Source organism: Phocoena phocoena, chromosome X (genome assembly GCF_963924675.1).
Source record: "Phocoena phocoena chromosome X, mPhoPho1.1, whole genome shotgun sequence".
NCBI lineage: Eukaryota > Metazoa > Chordata > Mammalia > Artiodactyla > Phocoenidae > Phocoena > Phocoena phocoena.
Window position 1 is genome coordinate 117,553,056 of NC_089240.1, and position 14,948 is coordinate 117,568,003.

The window sequence follows — 14,948 nt, forward strand, 5'->3', positions numbered from 1 at the left end:
CTGGCATCCTTGTCAGGGGACGTCACCAATTAATGAAAACTGTGATATTAAAAAACAAAATATAGGCCTCTGGGAGTAAGGAAAGGAGATGAAAATCTAACTTATTTTCATTCCTTATAACTCCCCAATCACAGCTTATGTGCCCCTCACTGGACTCTAGTCTCCTTGAGGCAGGGGTACAGTCTATTCATTTCTGTATCCCATAGAGTGCCTCCCACAAAACAGATTCTGAATAAACATCTACTGAACCAAGATGAACAGAATGAACTTTAAATCCAAGCTAGAGAGTCTACCTTTACCTCCCCCAAAACAATGGGACGGTGATTTCAAATATAACCCTCTGAGTATTAAGTGACATATATTCTATCTCTTGAGCACATCTGTAGGGACAAGAAGGAGAGTAATATACCATAAAGAGAGAACAGGGTCCAAATGGATAATACTGTATCTATTGGCCACTATATTGTGTAGAAACTTCATAGGATGAGTATTTCTACTGGAAATCACATGGGAGGTCATGCTAGAAATTAGTCTCGTTTCACAGAGAGACGTTTACACACCTTCAGGTCGGAAGATTTGGACAGGGGCTACCAGAAGGGAGGTCTTTTGAGTAACTGGTACAGTCTATATACTTGCATTTGAAATCTTACCTGAAATAGCAGCATTACTGGCTAGGAGTAACTTCCAGTCCATTAATATTGAAGACTTGCCATCTTATATAATCAAAACTTTAAAAGTATAATTAATGTTTGCATATACAATGTACCTATATATGTATTTTGTTATTTACGTACAGTAGCTTACCATATAATTCCTCCCCAGAAGAATGAGAAAAATACATAAAACGCTAAAGAACCCCAAATCACAAAGTGGTTTATCCATGTCCAGAAACGAGTATCCAAGGCGAGCTGAAAGGATACAACACAAGAGATTTCATGATGAGTACAAACTGTACCAGGCCGTATCTGATGGTATTTGACAACTTATACACAATATGATACCTGTGGGAGGATCTAGCTTGGGCCAGGCAACCAGAAGAGAATGGCACTAGAAGAACAGAACCCAGACTTTTCAAAGAGCTCTGCCCTCAGGCATTTAGACTCTAGGAGTACAGGCATGGAGGTGTGGTCAAGCAAGTACAGCTGCAGATGCCTCACTACTGAAGGAAGGGCAAGGAATGAGGTAATGGTAACATCCCAGAGACTGGAGCCCCACGTCTTTAAGTGGTGGCGGTCAGGGAGCTGACGGCAAAAGGAGAAGGCCTGGCTGGTGGAGGCAGGTATACTGAAAAGCAGGAGGAGAGGGAGAGAGTAGCTAGGAAGAGAAGACAAACTACACAAAGGAGTCGTGAGAGCTCAAACACAACAGATGAGGGTTACTAAATGCAAAGGCAACTAGCTCTACACGTCAGGCATCATGGAGCCATGGACTGTGGGTCTATGTAGTGTGCAATTTTTCAATTGCAAAGTCCGTATCTACTCCATTAAATTAATAACATTTTCAGTTGCCTTAGATTTTAATCCTCTCATGTTTCTTCCAGGGCTGCTTGTTTCTTCAGATTGTGGCACCTGGGATTTTCAAATGCAATCTAAAAATAAAAAGTATGGTCCACTCTGCTTGCTTAAAATTTCTGGGCCACATGGCCTAATATCCAGGGCATTTAATTTCTGAAGAGGAGGTGGTGTTTGTTTTGTTACTTGCTGTGACACCCTGCTCCTCAGCAATCTGTTAACAGTTGCTCACTTATAAACAGGATACTGATAACATAGTCTTGAATTTCCAGCCTCCGGCTGCTAGGGAACATGCCACGGTAATACCCATGCAGAGAAGAGGGAGTGGATGGATTTTGAGGGACAGGTGAAAGTTGCCGCAGCAAGGCCAACTTTAGCTATGAAGGGTGCTTGGAAGCCCTGGGGCCATGTGCGAGGCCAGGGGTAAAAAAGGGTGGGGAGGATTCCCTTTCAAATTATGATCCTATGAGACATAATAGTAAATAACAACTAGCATCTATTGTACTGAGCACATTCTATGTGCAAGACCCCATTCTAACTGCTTTATATGTATTCACTAATTGACTTCTCACGAAAAAAATCCTAAGGGAGGTGGGTGGTACTTTTATCTCCATTTTATAGAAGAGGAAATGTAAGTACTGAGAAACAAGGTCACTTGCCCAAGGACATCCAGACAGTAAGTGGCTAAACTGAGATGAATTGTAACATTTTCTTTTACAGTCCTAAAATATTACTGAAATAGTAGATGAATAATGCAAACATGTTAGGTGTATTCGGTACGAGAAATGAAGCAGGTATAAAAATTCAGAGGGGAAATGATTAGAGGTCCTTTGTCATTTATACTTCTGAATTCTAATTCTGGCCACTGGGCATACTGGAATTCATTTAAAGGTACTCATTCTTGAACCCCATGTGAGGTGTTTATTACTGGAATGATCAAAATAATTTTAATTATACCTTCAACTATAAGGGAGTCCCAACTCATGAACCTCAAGGGTAGTATTCAGCACGCAGCATTGTTACATGGCTGCATGTTAATGCCAATGATTTTGCCAAAACTGCCTTTGTTGTGTGTTACCTGCTGTATATTCTTATGCATTTCATCACAAATATGGGTAAATTTCAGTGATGAATACATTATACAAAACGTCATCGCTACCAAGCTCTTTCGCACACATATCTTGCTCATGGACACCTATATTCAACTGTCTTAAGTACCCAAATTCCTTTAAGGACTGGCATTCTTAAACAGATATATAACTTTAAAAAATACTCAAGTACTTAACATGGAAACACACACATACACACAGCCCATTTATATACCACTTAACATCTCAAAAATAGCAGGAAAGAAGGAACAGATTTCCAATATAAGTATGGTGTATTAAAAAAAGAGGATAGGCAATATACTGGAAAAAATGGATCACAAATAGTATATAAATGTCCAAATCTCTAATATCACACATAACTTTAGTAAGCATTCAGACTTGAATAACAACTCGCAGTAAAAATAAAGATTAGAAGACAAAAAAGATATAAGACCAGAAAGTATTATAAAAATGGTGTTAAATATATTTGAATAAATAAAAATCTAACCTTCAGAGTTACAGTGAATACTAAGACTGTAAAAACAATGGTTCCAAAAGTCCAGTTTCCATATACCTGAAAAACATTCAACAATTACATGTACCATGAATATACAAGCTTGCTTAAAAAAATAAACAGCCAAGTTTAATCTTGAGTGTAACTGCCAAAGATTTTTGTATAAATTGTTTAGGGAAATATCTGCTCAAAAGATCAGGCCAAAATGCTGGCTTTTACTGTGAGCCTAAATTTTCTTGGAGAGGTACACCACATGCGTGGTTGGTAGGGTTTATTTCGTGATTCCATGAAGCATAAAACAGGGAACACACTGGTGTGATACAGGCAGGAAAAACCCTATTCCACTAACAGTAACGTTCATAAAAACAACTCATTTGGATGGCTCCTGTATCTAAAGAGTTTGATAGAGGCTTTTCCTATAATATAGATCTAAAGATCTCTATGTATAAATAAAGACTAATTTGCAGACAAATGAACTCACATTTTAAAAATAGAGTATATGATGACAGAGGGTAACTAGACTTACTGTGGTGACCATTCAGTACATAGAAATATCGAATCCTTATGTTATATACCTGAAACTAATATAATGTTATATGTCAATTATATCTCAATAAAAAAACAAATAAAATAGTCTAATTTTGTGGCTGTAAATATTAGAGCTGTCAGCATGTGCACATCAAAGAAAAGCAGATACCATGTATATAAACCCAAACGATGGCAATGAATGGCACATATGCTTACCAAACGCTGTCAAGATCTGAATGCATAACATTAAAACAGAAAATGAAATGTAAAAGGTTTTAAAAAAATAAAAACAAAAATTAAGGTTAATAGCAAAAAAAGGATTTGATCAAATCGTACATGGTGTTATATTTAATTGCTGATAGTAGTCCTTATACTTACTGTAATTTTAGCAAACAATATACAATAAAATCTAATTCATTTGGACTTCATGAACTCAAAATGAGTGATGACTTGGACACAGGGTGGGTTGAGGCTCCCCATGCACCACCAGTAGACTTTGCTGAGCAAAGGAACCATGTCAATAGAATTGCAGGAGGGTACAGTCAGCTCTATACAATTTATGTGGCAAATAAATACAAAATAAAAAGTTGGAGTTACAGAATCAGTCATAAAGCTGAAGGGACCTGAGAAATCATAAAATCGAATTTCTTCTTCTTACTGTTGGGTAAAGGTGACTTGGAAAACTGAAGGGACTGGCCCGAGGATGCACAGAGAGATTTAGTAGGGCCGTCTCCCTGGCAAATGCTACATGTGTCTACTCTAAAGTACTAGATCTGTATTTCCTCAGCAGTTACTCAGTGATTAATAATTTTAATGGATTCATACTAAACTGATTTCTGTTAGTCCAAATTAGAGAGGTTCTAACTGTGGTACCTAATTTCAAAGTATCATTCAAATTCACTGAGCCTATCACTTCTGTAACAGATGTTGACTGTCTCGGCTCTAGACATAGTCAGTGTACTCAGTAAAGTCTTTTTGAACCTTTGCTTTGCTTCATATGATTATAACCAATGAATGACCATAAAAGAGGAAGCCCAGAAATAGCAAAGAACATAGTGAAAGCAGCATGCAAGGTGGTGGGTTTGATTTTCCACTGTGTGGCTGCCGGAAGACCTCACCCCATTGGCAATTCTCTCCTAGAGCACAGCCAGGGCAAAATCACCCCGATGCAGGTGCTGACCTATGTAGTCGCTGGCTGGGAAGACACTGGCAGGATCTGTGTGGCCTTTCTGGAAAACATTATGCTCCCATGTGGAAAGGAAGGAGGAAGAGAAGGGAATTCCCTAATTATTGGGCAAATACTGCGAACATACGGCAGCTACCCCCTTCCACTCTAAGCATGGAAGGCCACTATGAGTAAGAACTGAGTAGGGACAGACACTTCTTTTAAAACAGGAAAAGCCTTGCTCACATCAAAGTGTACGGGTCCAAAGTCTGAAATCCCAAGAACTCTGTTCATCTAGTAAAATTACAGCCAAGTTAAGCTTCCAGAGGTTTGCACATAAGCTGTCTAGTTAGCCGTGCATGCAGGAAGCGATTTCTCACTTCAACACTTCTATTGTTCTAAGGACACTGTGAGAACTAAATACCATACCTTTAGAAAAATAATTTGCAAAATGATTACAGCTAGAGTATGTGTATGATAGATCCAGTGCCTATGGAAAAAAAATTAAGCCATGCTTGTAATACTAAAGGATGTAATGATGTTTTTCTTTTTTACCTTTGCATTTTCTTCTAAGGATGAAGTCTGAAAAAGAAAATAAGTCCCAAAGAAGAACACTGTTCCTTCAAATGCAGCCAGAAATGTCCAATATAAGAAGGGGCCCAACTGTAGCATGGCATTTCCAGAAATTTTCCTATTGAGAAATGGGAAGAAACACAAGTTAATGAATCTCTGTAGGCTGTTTATTGAAAGATACAGTGAAACGCCAAAAGTGCGCATGGGGTTTGACCCTGTTAGAATGAAGGGAGCTATCCCTGAGGGACTGGTAAGCTTTTGATAAAAGCCCAGACCGAGCTGCAGGTTTGTCTTTGTGCAATCACCTCCTGCCTGAGGTGTTGCAGTAAACTGTCAAAGTGCTTCTAAGTTAAAATTCTGGCCACTGACAATAGTAATATCATCAATAATAATTAGATCTCATTTACTGAGTACTTATTATACGCTTATAAAAGTGTGTTAAGAGTTTTATATTGTCCATTTTTGTATACACAAAACCCACATGAGATAGGTATTCTTATCACTACCATTTACAAATAATGAGCCTCACAAAGGTGTATCTTAATGGTTTCCAAACTTTGATGCACATTAGAATCACCAGGGGATCTTTAAAAACATTGATGTCTGGCTCCCACCCTCATTCTGATTTAACTGGCATGAGGTGTAACCTGGGCAACCAGGATAATTTGAAAACTCCACAGGTAATTGTAATGTGCAGTTTGGGAGCCACTAGTACAGCAGTATGCCAGAGTTCACTCAGTTAGTGAGGGACAGAGGTAGTATACAATCCTAGACTGATTTGACTTTAAATCACATGCTCTCAACCAAGCTACCGTGGCTTTGCAACTATGATTGTTAAAATATTTTGTTTAATCAAGATTTCTGCCTGGGAATTTAACCTTTCTTAGGTCTTGGGGTAGCCTTTATATTTTAAAAATTGAGTCAAATAACATGTTTGAAGCTGTACAGCCATGCTTTGATAAATGGCAGGTGGCCAGATCAAAAGTTTAACATCTGTCAAAAATAGCAGTCTTCTGGGTACAAGTCAGAATGTTGGAGAAGGCTAACAACTCTAATGGGGCAAAAAGAAGATGGGTCTGTGCATGGAATTCTTTTAGCTTCTATTTCAAATTCCTCTTAACATTTATCAAAAGGTATGTAATCACTTAAATAGCACACATGTTGCCAATACTACCAAGAATGTCACTGGGCTGTAATGAATAAGAAAGACCTTTGTGATGTAAATACAACTGATCCTTGTGTTCAGTTGGTATGGAGTGCCGTAGGGTTTCCTGAAAAAATAGCAATTATGCAACTTTTACCTACTAGGATTTCCAGGTGCACACAGAAATCAGCAGTGTAGGGGGATGCATAAAGCAATACGCTGCTGTTTGCCTTGGGAAAACTGCAGGGGGAAAGAGGTAGCTGCTTCCCAGAAACAAGCTCTCCCCACAGCCAGTAAGTCGTGTTCCCAAGGCAACTGGGAGCCACAGGGAAGGCACCTCCCTTAAAGATCCTTGCAAGGAGGGCCCAGCAACTGCCAGCCAATGAGGCTTTTGAGAGTCACTGACTTGGGCTGAGGCAGGAAGTGGTTCCTGTCTTTCCAGCCAGTCACTGGATTTACATTACATGCCATGGGAAGAAAGGAAGGGGAGTCATGGTGTGTTGGGTTATAGTTGAGGTTTTCTAGCTGCGCTCAGGTGAATGATGAACCTGTTGTTAACTCAGAATATGATAGCCAATGTGAGGGGCAACACGAGGGAGTGAAGACTGGGTGGGGGGGGGGGGGGCCGGTTGACCAGCAGCACAGCCCTGAGCACCTCCATACAATGGGAGACAGCAGGTGTACCAGGACCTTTCTTTTGCCTTTTAAAGTTGTATAAGAAACAGACTATGCCTCTATCCTCTAGAAAAGAACTACAGTTTACTTTTCAAATTTCTCTCAAAAAATATGAAAAGATCCAATTATGTCACATTTCACATCAAAACTTTTGGTAAACGCCTGTGTCACTTAAGTCCCCAAAGGTGATATTAATATGCTACACAAGGCCAGAAGTAACATTAAGTGGTACAAATGCAGAGAGAGACACATATGAAGACTAGAGCTTCACATTTACAAAGGAATGCTCAGAGTAACAGAGCAATCTCCAATACAGTGACAGGCTGAGAGCACAGTCTCATCAGAGCGGGCAGGCAGGAAGCTGCATTTTGGGCTGGGTGATAGGTATACTATGGCTTTCATTTCTCCATCGTATGTGGCAAGTATGCCCTCTATGCAACACTGCTTAAAAATTCATGACCTACACCTGCATGCGGTAACTAAAACTTCATGGAAACCCTTAATAATTTGTACTCAACGGCTTGCTTCAAGTTTTCAACATTCTTAATGTGTGAAAGTGCTCGGGGCTTCCCTGGTGGCGCAGTGGTTGAGAGTCCACCTGCTGATGCAGGGGACACAGGTTCGTGCCCCGGTCCGGGAAGATCCCACATGCCGCGGAGTGGCTGGGCCTGTGAGCCATGGCCGCTGAGCCTGCGTGTCCGGAGCCTGTGCTCCGCAACGGGAGAGGCCACAACAGTGAGAGGCCTGCGTACCACACACACACACAAAAAAACCAACCAAAAAAACCCAAAAACAAACAAACAAACAGAAGTGCTCAGCATAGCCCTGAAGTTATGTGGAGAAGGGTGTTAGAATAATAAGGTTAATAGCTACCATCTATTGAAAACTTATTATGTGCCAGGCACCACTGTAATGTTTTACATGTAGTCACTCATTTAATCCTCCCCCAAAACACTGTGATTGGATCTATTGTTACTGAAGAGGAAACTGAGGCCCATCTCAGTCAAGTAACCTGAGCAAGGCCACAGAGTCAGTGGCAGAGCTGGGATCAGAGTGCAGGCGATTAGCTAGAGCTCTTGGTGGGACTGAACGGGAGGCATTCTGCTCACTGCCACCCAAACCCCTCTTCAACCAGAGTAACTGCACTACTGGTCTTCACTTTAGTTGTTGTCTGAAAACAGAACACTGCTACTCAATCTTTGAAAACCACCAGCCTGTGGAAAAGAGCACAGGGCCGGTCATCAGGAGGATAGAAATCTGATCTTGCTCTGGCCTCTTGTTACACGCCGTGTCCTTAGGCAAGTCATTTTTTAAAAAAAGAGGGTGTGAGAGCTGATGCTCTGGAAGATTTCTACCAAGATTTCTATGATTCCCCTTTAGATCTAACAATACACTTTGCAAGAAATACAGGGAAAAGCAGAATATGTTACCGCCATGAGGAGGCAATCAGCAAACTCTAGATTGGGGGAAATGCTACAAGATAAATTATCTGGTTTCATTAACAAATAAATTGCCAAGTTAACCTACAGATTAAGAGAGTCTCAAGAAGCATATTAACCAACTGAAGTATATGGGCCTTATATACTGTTTCAAACAAGCATGCTATAAAAAGAAATTGAGTCAACTGGAAAAATTTGAGCACTGACTGGATATTTGATGATATGACTCGTTAAATTTTTAGGTATGATAGTGTACTGTTATAACAGTACATGTAAAAGATACATGCTGAAATAATTATTTTATATAGTTTGATATTTGCTTCAAAATAAGTCCTTGATAGATAAGACAAGGTTATTAATGAAGCAGGATTGGCCCTGAATTGATAATTGTTGAAGCTGAGTGGTAAGGACAGGGAAGTTCACTATACAAATTGTATTTTTGCTACACTCTTTGCATGTTTTAAACTTTTTATAATAAATACCTTTAGAATGACAACTAATTTTATAAACCTGGTTAAGTCTAACAATTCCTAGATGTGAGTTTCATGAGTCATACTGGTTAAAGACATCCTTTACATTTGTGCACCTTCACTTCGCACCAATGAATCACACCCAAGTCTCTATTGCACTTGCTACCCACTATTTAGCAATGCTTACAACCTGCTGTAAATTAATATCTATCTTTAGCAGTAAGCTTCGCTTATAAAAATCCAATTTAATCAAAGGTTAAGCAACTGGGGCTAGTGCCAAGTACCCCACCCATAGAGAAAAGCATCTATTTCCAACTAACACAAAATGAATATAATGGCTTGATGACTTAATTGTTTTCTTCAACAATGCCATTTTAGAATGCGGCTAACAAAGCACTCGGGCGGCTATATTTCAGGGGCAGTTTACAAGAGAAAGCCTAACATAACATCATCAGTTCAATCCATTACAGGGAGGGATCAATATTCTAAACTACAAGAGATCTTTCTGTGGCCCTTCTTGGGGGAGGTGGGGGGTGGCAGGTAGTTAAACTATTGTGTCTCCATCTAAGACTCTAGAACTCTATGACAATGTGGGCAAAGTTTTAGGAACTACTGATTTTGAACTAAATAATTCATACCCATTCAACTACAGGACATATACCAATACCTAGGAAATACATCATTTTCCAGCTGGATGGTTTGGTTTAAGTAGCTAAAAATCCAGAACAGAACCATGTAATCAAACCAGGAGGGCAGTTCTGTGTCCTTCCTACCTGTAGATAAAATGAAATCCACAATTTTGAAAGTCTGGGGCGGGGGGTTAATTTACATATGTTCAACTTACATATATAATCGGGGATCTGAGGTCAGAGCGTCAATGTTGATGTGCTGTTCCAGTAGACTGTAGGCCAGGATGGGCAAGGACGTGAAGCAGATATTGTACATTGTAAGGTAAGCGGCATCATACAGTGGCTGTAATGACAAACCACAGAAGAGAAAGGTAATGTAACAATCATCTGCAAGAGGATATTTAAGTGTTTAGAAAAAATCACAAGCTAAAACAAGACAGTTTCCTTTCACACCTTTTGTGACAGCAAAGGAGGTTTTGTAAATAAGGTCACTCTAACTGACCACTATAGAAAAGAAACTAACATACTGTAAGGCATATTAAAATACCCTCCCTTTTAAAATACTATCTTATTCAGAATGTTTACAAGCTATAAGCTCTATTTCTTTTTTTAAATATATATGCTTTTCTTTTTATTAATTAGTCCAAGTAAATTTATATTTAAGTATGTGTAAAGGAGAAACTTTTTTTTAACATCTTTATTGGAGTATAATTGCTTTACAATGGTGTGTTAGTTTCTGCTTTATAACAAAGTGAATCAGCTATACATATACATATATCCCCATATCTCCTCCTTCTTGTGTCTCCCTCCACCCTCGCTATCCCACCCCTCTAGGTAGTCGCAAAGCAGCGAGATGATCTCCCTGCGCTATGTGGCTGATAAGCTCTATTTCTAATGGATATTAACTAAGAACTTTTCAAAAGATTTTCAGCGAATGAAGACCAATTAAGTATAAGACAGGAACCCCTTAGGGAAACCAAATATAAGCAGTGGCCAGCCTGTGTCACAGTTTTTTGAGTTAATATTTTACATGGTTTTAAATATCACTATCACCTTCTCCAGAGTATATTTATGATATTGAATGTGGCCATTTACTAAGGATTAAATAAATATTCAAAAAAATAAAAGCTAAATATATTCACATGGTCATGACTCTTTCTGGTCCTGAATTCCCTAGGCTCCAGACCAAAATTTCCAACTTCCTGCTGGTTGTCCCACAGGACAACCTGCAATTCAAAATGTCTAAAACCAAACTCATTAACCTTCCCTTTAAATCTGCTTCCTCCCATGTCCCCTACCTCAGTGAGTGGCCCCACAATGTTTGCAACCCCAGTATCTACCCTGGTTCCTGGTACCCCTTAGGTACTCAAGAAATCTTTTGAAATGAGTGATTTTCTTCCTACCTCACTAGCCATTCCTTCTCAGGCTCATCTTCTCCCTGAGCCCTCTGTGTTGGAGTGTTCCAGCACTCGGTGTTTGGAACTTTATTTATGCTCGCTCTCTAGGTGATCTCATTTAGTCTTGTGGTTTTAATATAACCCATTCACTGAAAATTCCCATATCTAGCCTAAACCTGTCCCATATATCCAACTGCCCACTTGATATCTCCTCTTGGGTGTCTAGCATATTTCAAATTTACATCCAAGACTGAATTCCTGACCTGCCCTCACCTCAAACCTGCTCCTCCTGAAGTCTTCCTCATCTCGGGAAAGGGCAACAAAATCGTTTTGATCAACCAGAACCGAAATCTTGGATTCATCCTTCACTCTTCTCTTTTTCACAAGCCACATCCAATCTATTAAGCATCGTTTACTAGCTCCACTTTCAAATACATTCAGAACCACATCACTTCTTAGCCCCTCCACTGTGACCACTCTGCAAGCCTTTAATTGGTCTCCCGGCTTCTTCTCCCCTTGACCTGCAGTCTATTCTCAACACAATGGCCCAAGTAGCTCTACTGGAAAATAAGTCAAATCAAATCATTGTTTTGTTCAAACTCTCCAGTGGATTCCTTTATCTCTGAAAGTAAAGAAGCTCCTACAATGGTGGGGATATAAAGTCCTACTCCTCGATCCAGCTTCTTACCTGTCTGTTACCTTCTCAGTGAGACCAACCTTGATTTACCTTGCCACTTCCTCTCTCTTGAACACATTCCCCCCAATCCTGTGCGCCCCCCCATAGTACTAATCACCTTTTAACTTACATGATAAATTTATTATGTTTACTGTCTCTCTCTTCACACTAGAATTTAAGCTCTATGTGGGCAGGGATTTTTATTTATTTATTGATAGCTGTAGCTTGAGAAAAAGCAAAGCAGCCCCTGACATTCAAGAGCTGGCCCAGCACTCACAGCTACGCACCGGCGCTCTGTAGAACATGAACAATTTCGCAGAACAGCAACATCAAACAAGGCCACTGTGTGACCTCGATATATCGAGACAAAAACACTCTGTAATCACGTTTGAACACAGACAGAATATAAATATTGTCCAAATCACAATAATGACCAACATCTACATTCTGGCTGATTTGGGTGACTATTGCCTCTTAACCAATGACATGTTGGCTTCCTGGATAAGATTTACTAACATGCTTAGTCATAAAATTACCCCCATCTGCTAACAGCACCCAGCAAGGCCCTACTCCTTAAACCCTTCCACAAATCACCTAACTCAAGCCCAAATCTTACAAGACTTTTCTAACACTCGCTTCCTAAGAGGCCCTACTGTTCCTCATGGTGTACACTCTTTCTTGTTGCATTGAGTAATGAACCTAATGTGATCAACTACAAGTGTTTTACTGGCTTTGACAATCTGGAACTCCTAGAACAGGACTTGGCATGCAGAAAGCATTCAATAAATATTGGATGAATGAATGACTAGAGACTGGAAGCTAAAACATAGTTGTAAAGGACTGATCTGATATTGTAAATATTCCTTTATGGAAAAAAATATTAAGGTTTTTATAATGAACCTTGCTTTGATGCTAGTACTTACTGAGTTCAGTATTTTCTACACAGTGCTAGATGTTGTCACGCAACCATCATCTGTGACCTGAATAAATAATATCCCATATTCACATGTATTTTTCACATATATAAAATGTTTTTTGATTAATAAAATGCATTTAAATGTGACACAAACTGGACTTCCCTGGTGGCCCAGTGGTTAAGAATCCATCTGCCAATGCAGGGGACACAGGTTCGAGCCCTGGTCCGGGAAGGTCCCACGTGCTGTGGAGCAACTAAGCCCGTGCGCCACAACTACTGAGCCTGTGCTCTAGAGCCTGCGAGCCACAACTACTGAGCCTGCAAGCCACAACTACTGAAGCCCACACGCCTAGAGCCTGTGCTCCACAACAAGAGAAGCCACTGCAATGAGAAGCCCGCGCACCGCAATAGAGTAGCCCCCGCTTGTGGCAACTAGAGAAAGCCCGCACGTAGCAATGAAGACCCAATGCAGCCAAAAATAAAATAAATAAAATAAATTTATAACAACAAAACAAAACAGGTTTAGTTGATAACACTGTTTCTTGTTATACCTGTTATAAGGGTATCTTTTCATGAAGAAGAAAGTCCACTACTAGCCTAGGCTTTGCTAAACAAAGAGTTGCTTTTTGCTTAAATAATCTGCATCCTGGTCCCATTTCTACATTCTCCATAGCTCATTCTCCAAGTACCAGGGTTGCAGAGAACACCTGAAGTAGACCTAAAGTGAAAAAGGCTGACTACCTGTATGTATTCCACAAATATTTGCAATAAAGGTCTCTACATTCAGCACAAGGCCAAAGTGAAAACTAAAGATATGTACAATACATCACTACCTCAGAGAGACCTTCCTTTTACGTGGTATACTTTTTCTAAGATGTCTGCCTAGCTCTTTCCCTCATCTCCTCTAGATCTCTGCCCAAATGTCACCTCATCAGAGAGAACTTTCCAGGTCAGTTTGTCTAAAACAGCAGCTCTCTTCCCCAGTCACATTCTATCCATTTATTATGCTTTTTGTTCTCCTTCAGAGCATATATCAGTACCCAACATAATGTGTTTGTCTGATTGCTGTCTGTCTCTCCCCCTATCACTCACTGTACCCACAAGCTCCCTGCGGTAAAGAGTTTTGATCACTGTTATATCCCCGGCACTAGGCCTGGCACACAGTAGGCACTCAAGAAGTATTTGTTAGATGAATGAATGTACCAGTTGAGCAACTGACAAAGGCAAACATCAAGTCCTATGGGAACCTAAGCAGACCCCCAGACCCCCAACAGCCCAGGGTTTTATAGGGAATAAGTCCTTTCTTTCTTCACACAATTTGTGCTTGGTAAACATGGTTTAAAAAGCCAACTTCCCTTTATCACTTTGCTACAAAATTTGAAAATGTCCCTTTAAACTTGCATTCATCTTCCAAGGAAGTGAGGAATTACAAACATTTTGATCAACAGTAATCTGAATGTTCAAGAAAAGTAGATTCATCAGAGTTTATAAAACTCTGTTACCAATACTGTTAGCTTTGAATACAAGAAGGCTGATGGTACTTTCTACAGCCAGTAGATGATTAATTCATAAAGTGATTGGCTTAACTGGCATCATGGGGCTGATGACATGGCACTGATGTAAGAGACAGCACACCAAATGGCAAAGAGGCAAGTTCAAGAGAAAGAAAGCAGGGACTTCCCTGGTGGTCCAGTGGCTAAGACTCCACGCTCCCAATGCAGGGGGCCCGGGTTTGATCCCTGGTCAGGGAACTAGATCCCACGTGCCACAACTAAGAGTTCACATGCTGCAACTAAAGATCCTGCATGCCACAACTAAGACCCGGTGCAGCCAAACAAACAAACCAATAAATAGAGTCGCTTCCCATTGAGAAGAATACATTCTCTTAAAAATACTGCCAAGAAATTAGGAAAAAATCACTTCCTATCATGAGGAACGGAACATGCCTTGAAATTGAGAAAATCAGTCTCTAATAGCTGTGATGATGTTACCAGCAGCTCAGCTTGGTAAAAATCACTGAATTGCTCATAGATTAAGTACAAAATTTCTGAGTCGTTGAGCATTATAGCTCCTTTACGTAGCTATACTTCCACTAGAAGCAATGCAAAATACAGTTCAGCTGTTAAAACAAACCTACAAATATGCCTGCCCATCCCCCACTTATGTATCAAGTTAACACATAGCATATTGTATATGTGAAAAATGTTCAGAAAACTACAGAGG

At 40.0% G+C, this 14,948-nt stretch overlaps 1 protein-coding gene across 2 annotated transcripts in view; it reads right to left on the reverse strand.

Moving 5' to 3' along the window:
• Positions 1 to 14,948, reverse strand: part of ATP11C (ATPase phospholipid transporting 11C) — a 100,712-nt gene that overhangs the window by 14,386 nt on the left and 71,378 nt on the right. For both annotated transcript variants that reach the window (XM_065900883.1, XM_065900882.1), the window contains exons 24-27: positions 9,952 to 10,079; positions 5,362 to 5,497; positions 3,108 to 3,173; positions 805 to 908 (exon numbers count right to left, since the gene is read on the reverse strand). In XM_065900883.1, coding sequence (XP_065756955.1) covers positions 805 to 908; positions 3,108 to 3,173; positions 5,362 to 5,497; positions 9,952 to 10,079 — 434 coding nt within the window. The remainder of the gene's footprint in view (positions 1 to 804; positions 909 to 3,107; positions 3,174 to 5,361; positions 5,498 to 9,951; positions 10,080 to 14,948) is intronic.